General features: G+C 51.9%; 1 protein-coding gene across 4 annotated transcripts in view; it reads right to left on the reverse strand.

Moving 5' to 3' along the window:
• MTMR14 (myotubularin related protein 14) overlaps positions 1–13,952 on the reverse strand; it is a 60,108-nt gene that overhangs the window by 20,977 nt on the left and 25,179 nt on the right. For all 4 annotated transcript variants that reach the window (XM_030568196.1, XM_030568195.1, XM_030568194.1 and 1 more), the window contains exons 8-16: positions 8,967–9,037; positions 7,696–7,770; positions 4,537–4,603; positions 3,276–3,361; positions 2,796–2,872; positions 2,470–2,506; positions 1,380–1,450; positions 502–551; positions 136–274 (exon numbers count right to left, since the gene is read on the reverse strand). In XM_030568196.1, the coding sequence (XP_030424056.1) occupies positions 136–274; positions 502–551; positions 1,380–1,450; positions 2,470–2,506; positions 2,796–2,872; positions 3,276–3,361; positions 4,537–4,603; positions 7,696–7,770; positions 8,967–9,037 (673 nt within the window). The remainder of the gene's footprint in view (positions 1–135; positions 275–501; positions 552–1,379; positions 1,451–2,469; positions 2,507–2,795; positions 2,873–3,275; positions 3,362–4,536; positions 4,604–7,695; positions 7,771–8,966; positions 9,038–13,952) is intronic.

Raw genomic sequence — 13,952 nt, forward strand, 5'->3', positions numbered from 1 at the left:
CACATGGAGTGGGTGCTCACCGAGGGGATGGCAACTCCCTGCTCAGTATGCCACCTTCTGAGCACTGCACAAGGCAACAGCGTGAACCTGCCCCTGCCTGCTATGCCCTGGCCAGGTGCTTGGGTGGCTTCTTACCAAGCGGCCTGGGTCTGTGCGCCAGCTGGCATCAGCTCCACAGCCTCAGAGGTGAAGCTCCCAGCTGCTCCTGGTGAACTCTCCAGCACTAGGGAGAAGTCACTGCTCAGGCTCGTGGTGCTGCCCCGATCCCTCTGCTCTGCAAGAAGAAAGACAGGAGCAGACTGAAGCCAAGCCTGGGAGCCTTTGATTAGCCACGTCCCCATCCTACTTCCCACCCCCATCCTTGCTGGTGCCCGAGGGCTTCAGGTGTGTGGAGTGGAGAAAGAAACGAACAGCTCGTGGCACTTCCCCCAGAAATCTATTCAGCCCCGGGCTCTGTACTCGCACCGAGGGGAGTGGCCAGTGTTCCGGGACAGCACTCACTGGGCGTGCAGATTTCTTCCACCGGGAAGCCAGGCAGCAGGCTCTTCCTCCTGGGGGGAATGGGAAAGAGTTACACAGGATTAGAGCCACAGGATGTCTGCTGCCATCCTGCCAGGCCAGGCCAAGCCAAGCTAGCGAAGAGGGGCTTGTGCAGTTTAGGGATCTCAGAGCACTAACTGACCCTCGACCTGTCCCCAGCCCGCATGCCCACTGCCTTCCATCACGGCAGCAAAGGACAGCAAACAGAATGGGGCATGTCCCTCTGCTCGCCTGGCACGTGACAGAACTGGTATTTGGAGTGCTATGGGTCCCAACATTCCCCTTCCAGAGAAGCGGACATAAAGCAGTCCCTGGCTGGGGTGATGGTAACCAATGTGCTTCTACCCCCACTCCCAGATGGGATGGGAAGGGAGGAGAGCGCTCAGCTCCTTCAGCCTGGAGGGACCTGGCAGAATCCTATGCAGAGAGAGGTTTAGTTAAAGCTGTTAGAAGCCTCCTCCAGGGAGGGGCTAGATTCCTGCCATCCTTACACACCGAGGGGCTATTGTCCAGCCTTCTCTGCTCCCCCGAGACCCTTCTCTTAGAGCAGCACAGACGGGACTTGCTGCGTGGCCAGAAGGCGAATCAGAGCCCTCTCAGCCATTGACTCAGCAGGGCTAATGGACCCCCCCCACACTTCATTCAGCTGAGAGCACATTTCAGCCTGGGCAGCTTTTCCGAGCACCTCACAAGCCTTGGCCCAATTCTTCAGTCTTCCGAGTGCAGAATAAATTAAGGGAAATTGGGCCAGGACACCAGGGCTTCCATCTCCCCATGGTAACAGCCCTAATGAGCTGCTTGGCTCTTTAGTCCAGGCAGCAGCGGCACAAGGCCCTTACCTCTGCAGCTTCACAGCAGAGAACTCCTCAGAGCTGATGTGCTTCAGAAAATTGAAACAGAAAAAGAAAATCTGCGCAAAGGGAGAGAGGAGAGAAGCTTGATAAGAATTCACAGGGGCTGCAGCCTCTTATTTTAATGGGGGGAGGAGACAGCAATGCATCTGCAGTTACCAACAGAGAGTCCAGCGTTAGCCACAGTCACGTTTTGGGCCTTCTGTTTCAGAGCCCTCTGCTGGCTTGCCCTGGATCTGAGTGTGGAAGCTCCCCCCAGGGGTGGTACCACCACCCTGGCCTGCTGAACGGGCCAGCTGGGCGAGTACATATCAGAAAGTTCTTAACCAAGGACCTTCACACAAGGCCCACCCCAGTCGAGAAGGGCCAGGACAGGTCCCGTGTGCTTGCCAATGCAGCACCAGAGGGTGAGGGTCACCCAGCAGCAGAATAGGGGCGCTCAGGAGAGCAGTGACCTCTCCAACACCAAGTATCACGGCACAGCCTGCTCTCTGATCTGGCTGCGCTCCACACAGCTCCCACCGCCTGACACAAATGTCTCTTGCCAGCATGACAGCAACAGGACAGCTTATCTGCAAGGATCACAAGTGTCAGGACTGTGGGGCATCTGATCGCTAAACAGCAGCTATGAACCCCCAGGTGCCAGAGCGCCCCGAAAAGAGGCGTGTGGGTTAGCCACCCAGTTTGTGAACAACTTCTCAACTGACTATGTTTCAGCACTCTGAATTCAGAAGCCTGAAGCGTCCCTTCTCAGAGCTGAACCAAACGGTGCTATCTCCAGGCACTGTTGTCTGAGATGAGGCAAGGAATGCCCTGCTGCACTAACAGCGGACACGTCGGGATTACAAGCTCTAATCCACCCACAGTCCTTGGGCCCCAGGACAGCGTTCTTTCACGCAAGGAAGGAGCAGACGCAAGGTACGGTCCTAATACCGCCAAGGCCTGGCTACAATGGATGCCCAGCCAGATCAATGAAACCCTGAGCTGCAAGGACTGCTGCTACCTTGAGCCTACTTCGTAGTGCTAGAGTACTGCACGCAGGCCCTGCTCACCTACTGCCTCCTGCAGGGCCACTCACCTCTTCTCCTTTACTGAGCCGATCAACCAACATGTGCCTGGAAAGAGAGCAAGGGAAAGGAGATCACAAAGTAGGAATGAGAATGAGCAGTGAAGGACCAGGCCATGAGCTGTCAGGCACAGGCAGCGGCCTTAGGCATTGGGCAGAACCTGTACAAGCCCCTCCTGCCCAGCAAGGCGGCAAGCAGCTCAAAGGAGATGTGCCAAGTCCCCCGAGGAAAGCTGTCCCCTCAAGCCAAGCAGGTCACCCCCTAACCAGACCATGAGAGGGCCCCTCTGAGACCCTGCCCAGCCCTGGGCAGTGTCTGCACCTCTAAGCGAACCTACCCAAAAAGGAACCAGTCATAGGCCACTGTCAGGTAAAGAATCTCTGCAGGCTCCAGCGAGGCATGGATAAGCCCATCCTGAAAGGAAAGAGGAGGGAAGCCTCAGGGATGCAGCAGCCACTAGAACTGGTGCTGAGGGTGCAAGCCCCACCGGGAACCGCCAAGGAAAGCATCTCCAGCACCACACAGGGGGACGTCCAGCTGGCTCTGTCCCCCCCACCAGGTGCGGAGCAGCCCCCATCTCCGTTACCCAGCATCTCATGTCCAAAGCAGCAGATGCAGCCCTAATGCAGAGCTGCAGGTGCCTTACCTTGCCCCCCTCCGTACATGCCAGCACACCAGGCTGTGCCCCCAGAGCCCATTCCCACACCCCTCTCCAGATGCTGCCCTGGTAGCTAGGAACCCTCTCTGGGTCACATGGCTGCTCAGCCACCCCCAAACTGTCACTCCCCGAGGCGCAGCAAGTCCGTTCTGTACTCACGGCCCACAAGGAGAGGCGCAGGAGGGCGACAAAGAGAGGGGTTCGGTCCCAGCCGGATATACAGTGTACCAGGAGCCCACTGTCATCTGCTCCAGGGGCAGGAAGGAGAGGGAGAGAGAGAGCTTTGTAAGGAGAATGGAGTGTTCCTAGCCCTGTGATTCACTGCATGCCCCTCCCCGGCAGCACCGAGGGCTGTTTGCAGGGGAGGGAAGGGAGAGCATAACTGGCCTTACTAGCTAGAACGTCCTCTTGGCGAGGGCTGTCGCCAGAATGAAGGACTTGGAAAGTCCCTGGATTCAGCATGTCATGCCAAACTGTTGCAATCCTAGTCTCCCCAGCTGCTAGGAGTAAGGAATTCCCATGACGGGAAAACAGCTGGCCAGTTACACCTCCCCTAGCCCCTCACCATTCAAAGCACCAAGCCTGCCTGAGGTGAACATTTCCATCCTTCTTCCAGTTTGAATGAGCTAGAACTCAGCTCCAGGAGCAGCAGGTCGCCTTTCACCCCAGAGGTGTGACGACATCTCCACAGAGCAGAGTGGCCAAGAACAGGCCACCACCACCACCTCCATTATACAGACCATTCGCAGGGCACAGGCCATTTGGCAGCAGCACACAACTTGGCTGCTAAGTCACCCACGGCTCCTGCTAGACTGCGAGGGTGTTAGCAGTGATCTGATGGCTCTAACTCTGCGAGTGTTGAGTGCAGTGTCTGACACTGCTCTAGATCTACAAGCCACCAGCCCAGAGCTAAGGGGCTTGCCAAGAAGAGAATGAAAATGAAACAGATAAAAGGAGACCCTTTTGGAGCCCCTTCTGAGGCCAAACCCAGAGAAATGGCCCCAGCAAGATAGGAACAGCAGGCTTTTCCCTTCAGCTTCTACAAACGCTAGTCTTAGCGCACAGCTTTCAAAAGCACCAAAGTGACCTGGCACCCATCTCATCGCACCAGGGAGGCTCAGAGCTGGTGTCTAACTCACTTTGGGGGAAAATGAGACCTTGGCCTTTGACAATTTGATTTTTACATAATTAGCCGCCCTGCCCGTGGGGAAGGAGAGGCCTCATCCAAGGGTTTGGATTTTCCTGGGTAACAGGACTCCCCTTTGAGTACTGAAGTCCAGGACAACACCCCACAAGGGGCAGGAAGAGAAAGTCACGTTCTCTAAAAGGTCTGGCCAGTGGCAGTGTTAGTGCCCTGGAGAAAGCCCATACGCTCTGGCCACAAAGCCAGCTGGGAATGCAGAGAAGGCGCAAACCTCACCGTCCCCATTGATGAGTGAGATCAGCAGCTTCAGGTAGTTCTGTGTCTGTTGCACCAGGTCCCAGCTCTGTGGAGAACAGGAGGTGAGGCCCTGCATACAATTAACCACTGCCCTGCAGCATAGGGAGCCTGCTCTCCTCTCTCCATGGCCGAATGCAGGAAGAGGGCGCTAGGGCTAAGAGAATCCCATGGCAATATCCAAGGGGGCAGTCCTCCCCCTCCCTACCCGGCCTCCCACTGGCCTGCCAAGGTGCCAGCCGTGCAGTCCAGGAGACACTGCCGACAAGGCAGAGATTGGGACCAGGGGCTGGACAATGAAAGCAATTCTGCTGCTCACAGGACTTCCCCAAGAAGCTGTTCAAACCTCCAAAAACAGGTTCTTTGGACTAAAGGGAGGACACAGAACCCATTTTGCCATCGCAGCAGCAAGGCGGCCCAAGCTGCATAGGAAATACAGACATTCTGCTGAGCTCCCCCTGGGCCACAGTATGTTCAGGATGATGACCCAGAGCCAAAGAACTCCCTACTGGGTGCCGACCCACTTCTGCCAAAACCCCAAATGCGTATGGGGAACGGTGACTGAGCGGTGGCGTTCCAGCTGCAGTGCGTGCTGGGACAGGCATGCCGTGGTTAGGAGAGCCTCCCCTGTGACTGGAGTGCTCTGCCTGCAAGGCTCAGACAAGCCTGCCTAAGCGACCCCATCCCCTGCTCCACAGACAGGTAACAGACTTCTTGAGCCACGGCATTCCCAGAAGTAGCACAGGAGGGTGGCTCAATCCAGACAGCTCCAATGCTACAGGGACATGGGAAGCAGATATTTTACCTCCCTAAACAAAACCCTTCCACTACCCTGTTAGCACCATCACAGCCCATCAGGATTTGGCCATCAAGTGGTGACTGACTGCAGGGGGCTCTGCCTCTTTGGCAGCCTGCACTCACCACCCCAGCAAGGTTGTGTTTGGGGAAGGCACGGAGGGCGCAGGCAACCGAACCTTCTAATCTTCCTCACTGACAGCAAATGCACAGAGTCTCTTCTCAGCCCTGCTCCAGCAGCAGCAGACACAACACTGCAGTAGCAGCCGAAAGCGCTCGGTGACGGTCAGACGTACAAAGACACCTGCCCTGCTCTGCAATCTCAGAAACAGGTAAGTGGGGGAAAGGGACACACCATATGTCTAGGGGGCAGCGGCACATGTCCTCCCAACATTTCATGCTGGGCCTCTCATCTGCTCTCCCCCTAATCTTGTCAGGATACCTGGGGTGAGCGATTCCCAGAGTTCATCCGCTGCCTGGTATTCTGATGAATAGAGCTGGCTGTGCTCCAGGGCATCTGTGCTCTGACTGGGTCCGCTCTGAGACCGCTGGTTACTTTGATTCCTGTTGTTTACGCTGGTATTTTAGTATTTTCATTGCTGATCCTTTGACAAATAATGGCACCAACTCTGGGAGGCTGAGAGAGCCTCTTCATACTCCAGGGTGAGCAGTGGAGGATGGAGCATGCCAGGCGCTTCTGTACTACAACTTGCCATGGAAAACCAGAGAGGCTGAGGGAGCTGCAGAACATCAGGAAGCGAAGTGGAACAGCCTGTAGTGCCGCTGCGCTCTAATGCACTGTGAAAACACCAGCACTAAGGAAGCCATGGGAGCCTCAGTGGTAACTCGTGCTGCTGCTGCAGTAGTGAATGAGGGGAGCCCGCTGGTCAAGTGAAGAGTTGTCCATGTTCCTGTCTGAACTGACTACAGACACTGCTGCAGGTCTGAGCCAAGCGCACTGACTCAACTGGCACCATGAAGGGCAGAAGGAAAGAAGCCCTGGCTGATAATCTTTCAGTAGCAAATGAAATCTGTCCAGAAGTGCCATGGAAGGCATGCTCCTTCGGGAAGCGTCTAGCGAACGCGGTAAGGCGTGCGTGCAACACTCGGCATTTATGGCGCTTGGCCTAGATTTTGCTTTTTGCTGGTGATGTATCAATAGAACCGGATGAAATGCCGGCTATGCCAGTGACGTGATAGTGTGGCATGTATTTTACAATCACTTGTATGTATACCATCTTCGCAGGCCATCACCACACTGAACAATCGCACCTTGGGGGCTCTGTGGAGCAGGATGGGTCATCACTTTAGCAATCTGTCAAACGGGACCACCTTATCTGTGGGCCCAACTGGAGAAGGCACGTCTCACGTTCCTTTCAAAGGCATAACTCCATGAACCCACCCTGTGCGCCTACACAAGCTAGGCCTGTATAGCTGGGATTGAGTAATTTATTGCAGCCACTATTTGGCTACTGTGAAACTAAGGGATGTCGTTTTCAAATCCAAGAAGGGCCTCGTTAGCCATGTGTGAGGGACAGTAACAACATGGGGCATGTTAGACCAGAACTGCCTATTTTTCTGGGGATTTTGAACCCATCTAGAAAACAGGCAGCCATGTTGCTGTCTCCCCACTGCCCAGCTTAATTTGCAATGGCACCGATGCATGCAAGCAAAATGGCTGAGGCCAGGAATGCCCCATGTTAGTGACATTTCTGGTTTGGGAGTTTAAGTCAGCTGCTTTTCAAGGCAATGCTGCAAGGGGGTATTGGAGTGATTAGACCAGACGAAGGTGGAGGGAGGATTCCACAAGGCGATTCCATGCACACAGGATAGCATGGAGGTGCTCAGGAGAGAAAAAGAGAAAGAAGTGGAGGCTTGCATCACTGGAAGAGTGGTGGGGACACAAAGGGGCCATGCAGCACACGCACTTTGAAGGTAAGAGCAAATGCAGATGCAAGGACCCCAGTGAAGCAATACCGATGGGGCGGGAGGCACAGGGGACCATGGTTGGAAGCAAGAAGCAGGAAAGGATTTGGGCAGTGGCATTTTGGATGGCACTGCCTGACCTGCAATGATGGGAGAGCTCGTTCTGTAAGTGCAGCTCCCTGCTCTTAGATGCAGGGAGTGACAGCCTCATGATCTGAGGACTTGTGTGACAGGCATGTTCCGACTTGCAGAGCTCTGCCACCAGGGGAGCCATCCCAGTAGAGCATGCAGCTAAACCTGCCACCTAGACTCACCAGAGGATGCTGCAGAACCTGCACCATGCAAGAGGACAGACTAGAGAACCAGAATGGCCCCTTCCGGCCTTACTCTGAATTCAACAGTGAGCACCCCACTCCTCACCTGGTACTCACTCCAGTCAATGTTCAAAGACCGAGCCAGAGACACTGGGATACTTAATGGAGCATCTACGTAATCCTGCAAAGAGACACCTCAGTCAATCACAGCGTACTGCTGAAGAGAAGAGAAGCCATTGGGAGGTAACCAGTTACAGACAGCAAAACAGCAAGAGACGAACAATGCTTCTAGCGGAACAGGGCCCAGTAGCACAAACTGTGGAGTGACTTGATCATTGCTCGTGTTCTGGATGCTACCCAGCGCACGACTGTTTCTGCCTAATGAGGGCTACAGAGCGTTTCTGGATGGGGACACCTGCCGTGAGGTGAATGCTTAGGATCTGCTGCAGTGATTGGCGCACAACCGTGACTGTTTCCCCCGACCAGGAGAGGAGACAGCTGGGGACAAAGCAGTCTCCAGCCATTTCAGGGGTTCTCCATTGCACAGCTGTCCCAGAGCCACTCCCACCCAAGAACACAGGCTGCTTGAGTGCTGAAACCAGTTGTCCGCAGTGTCCCTCAGCATTCTATGAGCAAAGAAGTGATGCCCTTGCACAGTGCTTAGAGACTGGAAACATCATCTCAGCTTTGAGAGACCATTCCTCTGAAGAGAGCAACATATTCCTCCCACCCTACAGTACAAAGGAGCTCCCACAGATACTCCACACATCACAACGTGCTGCCCGCTGCCCACTACCCCAGAAATTCTTATGACTTGGGTTATTACCAGACCCCAACACACAGCTTCCCTCACGCTCTCACGCCCACATTCCCCTTGCACTGCAGCACGCTCCTCAAAAATAGGAGATGCCAGGACTGATAGCTGCAAGGCATTCTTTCCCTTCTCCTTGTACTGCCAGCATCTGGGGCAGACCACATCACTTCTGTTACACTCTGTCTGCCCCACAAGAGAGAGGGGAGCACTACAGTACAGCCTACAGCCAGGTGAGTTCAAGGGTCCCCAAGGCCTGCCCCCTGTCCTCCCATGAAGGAGGGACAAACCAAATACAAAGGACATCTATTACATGATGACATCATGTTGCTGGATACCAGGACACCAGAACACCACACTTGCCACAGGAGGCTGGACCATTGGCCTGAGCTACTCTTTAAGGAGTTAGTGTTCAGAGATGCCCTCCATTTGTTTGGTTTGAAGGCTGCTGATTCCCTTCCAGTGCCAGGGAGGAAGCACAGACTTCACCTGCTATTTTGAAAGCCCAAATTCAATTGCCAGGCATAACAGAACTGCGAGCTACCCTGTCAGAGAGATCTTGGTACCTGCTTCCAGTTAAATACGAGACCCTCAGCTCTGTAATCCCGGTCTTTGTACTCCTTAAAAAATTCACAGCCTGCAAGAGAAGAGGTAATAAACGACAGTGCAGATAACTGATCATGAGCAGCAAAAGCCCCTTTGGGACTGCCAGCCTTAGCTCAGGAGCCAGAGGCCCCAGAGCACCAAGCGAATCAGCAACAGTATGTCTGTAGGAGTTAAAGAGCAGCAATCAGCCCGGCGTGCAGCAACGCTCCAAAGCATGACTCGGAGAGAGCAAAAGCCAAAGACTGAGCACATCTGGAGCTCGAGGGACCCTGATATCCCTCCTTTCCCAAACAGTACATTTCACATAGCGAGCCCCAGCCCCCAGGACCACCACAAGGCTGTATCGTGAGATCCCGACAGGTCTGTGAGCAGGGCTGAAGTGCCTCAGCAGAGCTCTGGGGGACAGCCAGGACTGAAAGGCCCTGGCACACTAGGAGAGAGGTCCTCTGCCACTGAGCACCAGAGCCCCACACCTGCAGTGACCCTGAGGGGAGGTCAGCAGACATGGCACATGCGCCATGTTCACAGGAGCACTTTGGTAAGTGTTTCCAGTAGGATCTGAGGAGCACACCAGAGACTGCCAGTTACAGGGAAGAGGGGCGCTGAGTCCCCACCCACACTAGCAGATCCAGAGGCAATGCCGTGGGGGGAAGTCCAGCAAGTTTCAGACAACCCCACGTTTGGTCAGTGTAAACCCTTAGTACACACTGATTGCTAGGAAGGAAAGAGACCTCTCTCTCTTTCTCCCGCGCCTCGTGGACTGGGGAAACCCACTAGCCCACATTTCCTATAGCCTATGTTTTTTGGGTCCTCTTCTCCTATGAGCCACCTTATTATTCTGCTGCCATCTGCACAGGTCACGACTGCCCAGAGTTCTCAGAACCAAGCAGTGAGAGTCTCTTCAGCATTGCTCTGTACAGCAGTGCTAACAGCTGTCTGCAGACTCTGGCAGACCACACTGCCCCAGGCAGGAGCTCTTCTGAACCACTGTTTGTGCAGCAGTAGTGAGCAGAGACCAATCAGGGATCACGGCCCCACTGTGTTAGGCACTGCACACAAGATGGTCTCTGCCCCAGAGAGCTCACATCCAAGGAACCAAAAAGGATTACACATTGCTTTTTTTTTTTTTTTTTTGTAATTATTAACATAAAACTTAAATCTGGCTTAAATGATGTCTGACCCAATCCCCCCACCCCCACCCCAGTAAGAGGCTCCTAGACACTTTGCTGTTTGAAAAGCCCCCTTGGCAACTCAACAAACAGAAGAAGTCCAGAGAGCCAATTCAGAGTGATGGCAGTGAGAACTGGCACCTAAGTTCTGCAACGACAGGCACATCAGATGTCTGCAAATAATGGTCTCAAGTTGCAGTGGGGGAGGTTTAGGTTGGATATTAGGAAAAACTTTTTCACTAGGAGGGTGGTGAAGCACTGGAATGGGTTCCCTAGGGAGGTGGTGGAATCTCTTTCCTCAGAGGTTTTTACGGCCCAGCTTGACGAAGCCCTGGCTGGGATGATTTAGTTGGGGATTGGTCCTGCTTTGAGCAGGGGGTTGTACTAGATACCTCCTGAGGTGCCTTCCAACCCTGATATTCTATGATTCTATGAATGAGAGGAAGCCATTTGAATCATGGGAGCATAAGCACATCTACAGACTCCTCTCCTTCAACACATGTTGAGAATTTGAAAGTAGAAGGAAGCTTGGGTGAAAGTGATCATGAAATCACAGAGTTTGCAATTCTAAGGAAGGGTAGAAGGGAGTACAGCAGAATAGAGACAATGGATTTCAGGAAGGCAGATTTTGGTAAGCTCAGAGAGCTGATAGGTAAGGTCCCATGGGAATCAAGACTGAGGGGGAAAAACAACTGAGGAGAGTTGGCAGTTTTTCAAAGGGACACTATTAAGGGCCCAAAAGCAAGCTATTCCGATAGTTAGGAAAGATAGAAAACGTGGCAAAAGACCACCTTGGCTTAACTATGAGATCTTGTGTGACCTACAAAATAAAAAGGCGTCATATAAAAAATGGAAACTAGGTCAGATTACAAAGGATGAATATAGGCAAATAACACAGGAATGCAGAGGCAAGATTAGAAAGGCAAAGGCACAAAATGAACTCAAACTAGCTATGGGAATAAAGGGAAACAAGAAGACTTTTTATCAATACATTAGAAGCAAGAGGAAGACCAAGGACAGGGTAGGCCCACTGCTCAGTAAGGAGGGGAAAACAATAACAGGAGACTTGGAAATGGCAGAGATGCTTAATGACTTCTTTGTTTCGGTCTTCACTGAGAAGTCTGAAGGAATGTCTAGTATAGTGAATGCTTACGGGAAGAGGGTAGGTTTAGAAGACAAAATAAAAAAAGAGCAAGTAAAAAATCACTTAGAAAAGTTAGATGCCTGCAAGTCACCAGGGCCTGATGAAATGCATCCTATAATACTCAAGGAGTTAATAGAAGAGGTATCTGAGCCTCTAGCTATTATCTCTGGGAAATCATGAGAGACGGGGGAGATTCCAGAAGACTGGAAGGGGGCAAATATAGTGCCCATCTATAAAAAGGGAAATAAAAACAACCCAGGAAACTACAGACCAGTTAGTTTAACTTCTGTGCCAGGGAAGATAATGGAGCAGGTAATTAAAGAAATCATCTGCAAACACTTGGAAGGTGGTAAGGTGATAGGGAATAGCCAGCATGGATTTGTAAAGAACAAATCGTGTCAAACTAATCTGATAGCGTTCTTTGATAGGATAACGAGCCTTGTGGATAAGGGAGAAGCGGTGGATGTGATATACCTAGACTTTAGTAAGGCATTTGATACGGTCTCGCATGATATTCTTATAGATAAACTAGGAAAGTACAATTTAGATGGGGCTACTATAAGGTGGGTGCATAACTGGCTGGATAACCGTACTCAGAGAGTAGTTGTTAATGGCTCCCAATCCTGCTGGAAAGGTATAACAAGTGGGGTTCCGCAGGGGTCTGTTTTGGGACCGGTTCTGTTCAATATCTTCATCAACGATTTAGATGTTGGCATAGAAAGTTTGCGGACGATACCAAACTGGGAGGGATTGCAACTGCTTTGGAGGACAGGGTCAAAATTCAAAATGATCTGGACAAATTGGAGAAATGGTCTGAGGTAAACAGGATGAAGTTCAATAAAGATAAATGCAAAGTGCTCCACTTAGGAAGGAACAATCAGTTTCACACATACAGAATGGGAAGAGACTGTCTAGGAAGGAGCATGGCAGAAAGAGATCTAGGGGTCATAGTGGACCACAAGCTAAATATGAGTCAACAGTGTGATACTGTTGCAAAAAAGCAAACGTGATTCTGGGATGCATTAACAGATGTGTTGTAAACAAGACACGAGAAGTCATTCTTCCGCTTTACTCTGCGCTGGTCAGGTCTCAGCTGGAGTATTGTGTCCAGTTCTGGGCACCGCATTTCAAGAAAGATGTGGAGAAATTGGAGAGGGTCCAGAGAAGAGCAACAAGAATGATTAAAGGTCTTGAGAACATGACCTATGAAGGAAGGCTGAAGGAATTGGGTTTGTTTAGTTTGGAAAAGAGAAGACTGAGAGGGGACATGATAGCAGTTTTCAGGTATCCAAAAGGGTGTCATCAGGAGGAGGGAGAAACTTGTTCGCCTTAGCCTCCAATGATAGAACAAGAAGCAATGGGCTTAAACTGCAGCAAGAGAGATTTAGGTTGGACATTAGGAAAAAGTTCCTAACTGTCAGGGTAGTTAAACACTGGAATAGATTGCCTAGGGAAGTTGTGGAATCCCCATCTCTGGAGATATTTAAGAGTAGGTTAGATAAATGTCTATTAGGGATGGCCTAGACAATATTTGGTCCTGCCATGAGGGCAGGGGACTGGACTCGATGACCTCTCGAGGTCCCTTCCAGTCCTGGAGTCTATGAGTCTATGTGCTCACTACATTCTGGAAACTCCAGCTCAGAGCAAGCCAGTCTAAAAACCTGAAATTCTTACAATGCAACCTGAATTTTAATATTTGCACCAAGTTTTACCACCCATTTGCCACGTTGCTCAGCTTGTGTGTATATACATCTGGCTTAATACAATGCACAGTATTACTCTCCTTCCACACCCTACTGTGATTAGGCAACACTCTGAACGACTCCAGCATGGACGCGAGGAGCTGCTAAGGGCAGCAGCTGCATGGGCACGAGGAGAGGAAGGAGTATTTTGATGTCACTGTGATTATAATAAGTGGGGTGTGCCAGGCCCCACAACACAGCAGCATTTCATTTTCACAGCCTCCTGTGCAATTCTCCCTCCTCTGTCTAAATCCTTCACAGAATTAGCCACCGGACCTGGCCATGGGGACATTATGGCTCGCTGGGCCAAAACTCTGCTGCAAACACAGGTACTCAAGTTGCGTAGAAGTGGCAGGTGGATGTTTATGGAGCTAATCCCAGAAGACAGTGACATTGGCTTCATTTCTTGGCACCCTGACTATATGGCATAGCAAACTTGGTACATAGCTTGGTTTACATAGCTTATTTTAATGCAGCCCCCCAGTTTTCTTTTGTCCCTGGTCTTTGTCTCAATTTGCACCTTCACTGTAGGACATTGGGGGGACATGCTGAGAGGTCTGGCAAGGGAGAGGAGGGGGAGAGAGCTTGGGTTTGGAGCAGCAGCTGGGGCAGCTGATGCTTTGCAACAGAGGGAATGAATCTTCCTTTCACCCCCTCCTTTGTGGACAGGAGCAGAGGGATGGAACCATCTCACCCTCTGTACACTCAGTCATGTAACTGAACCCAGCACCAATGGGCAGGTTGAGCCCCTCCATTTGTGTTTACGTGATTAGTATTAACCAGCAACTGACAAGGGCCCTCGCTATGCTCCAGAGCTAACACAGCCAGCACGGCCAACTGGCGCAGTTCACATCAGTTTGCAGTCTCGGGGCATTGCACTGCAGACTAGCA

The sequence above is a fragment of the Gopherus evgoodei genome, chromosome 7, assembly GCF_007399415.2.
Source record: "Gopherus evgoodei ecotype Sinaloan lineage chromosome 7, rGopEvg1_v1.p, whole genome shotgun sequence".
In the NCBI taxonomy this organism is placed as follows: domain Eukaryota; kingdom Metazoa; phylum Chordata; order Testudines; family Testudinidae; genus Gopherus; species Gopherus evgoodei.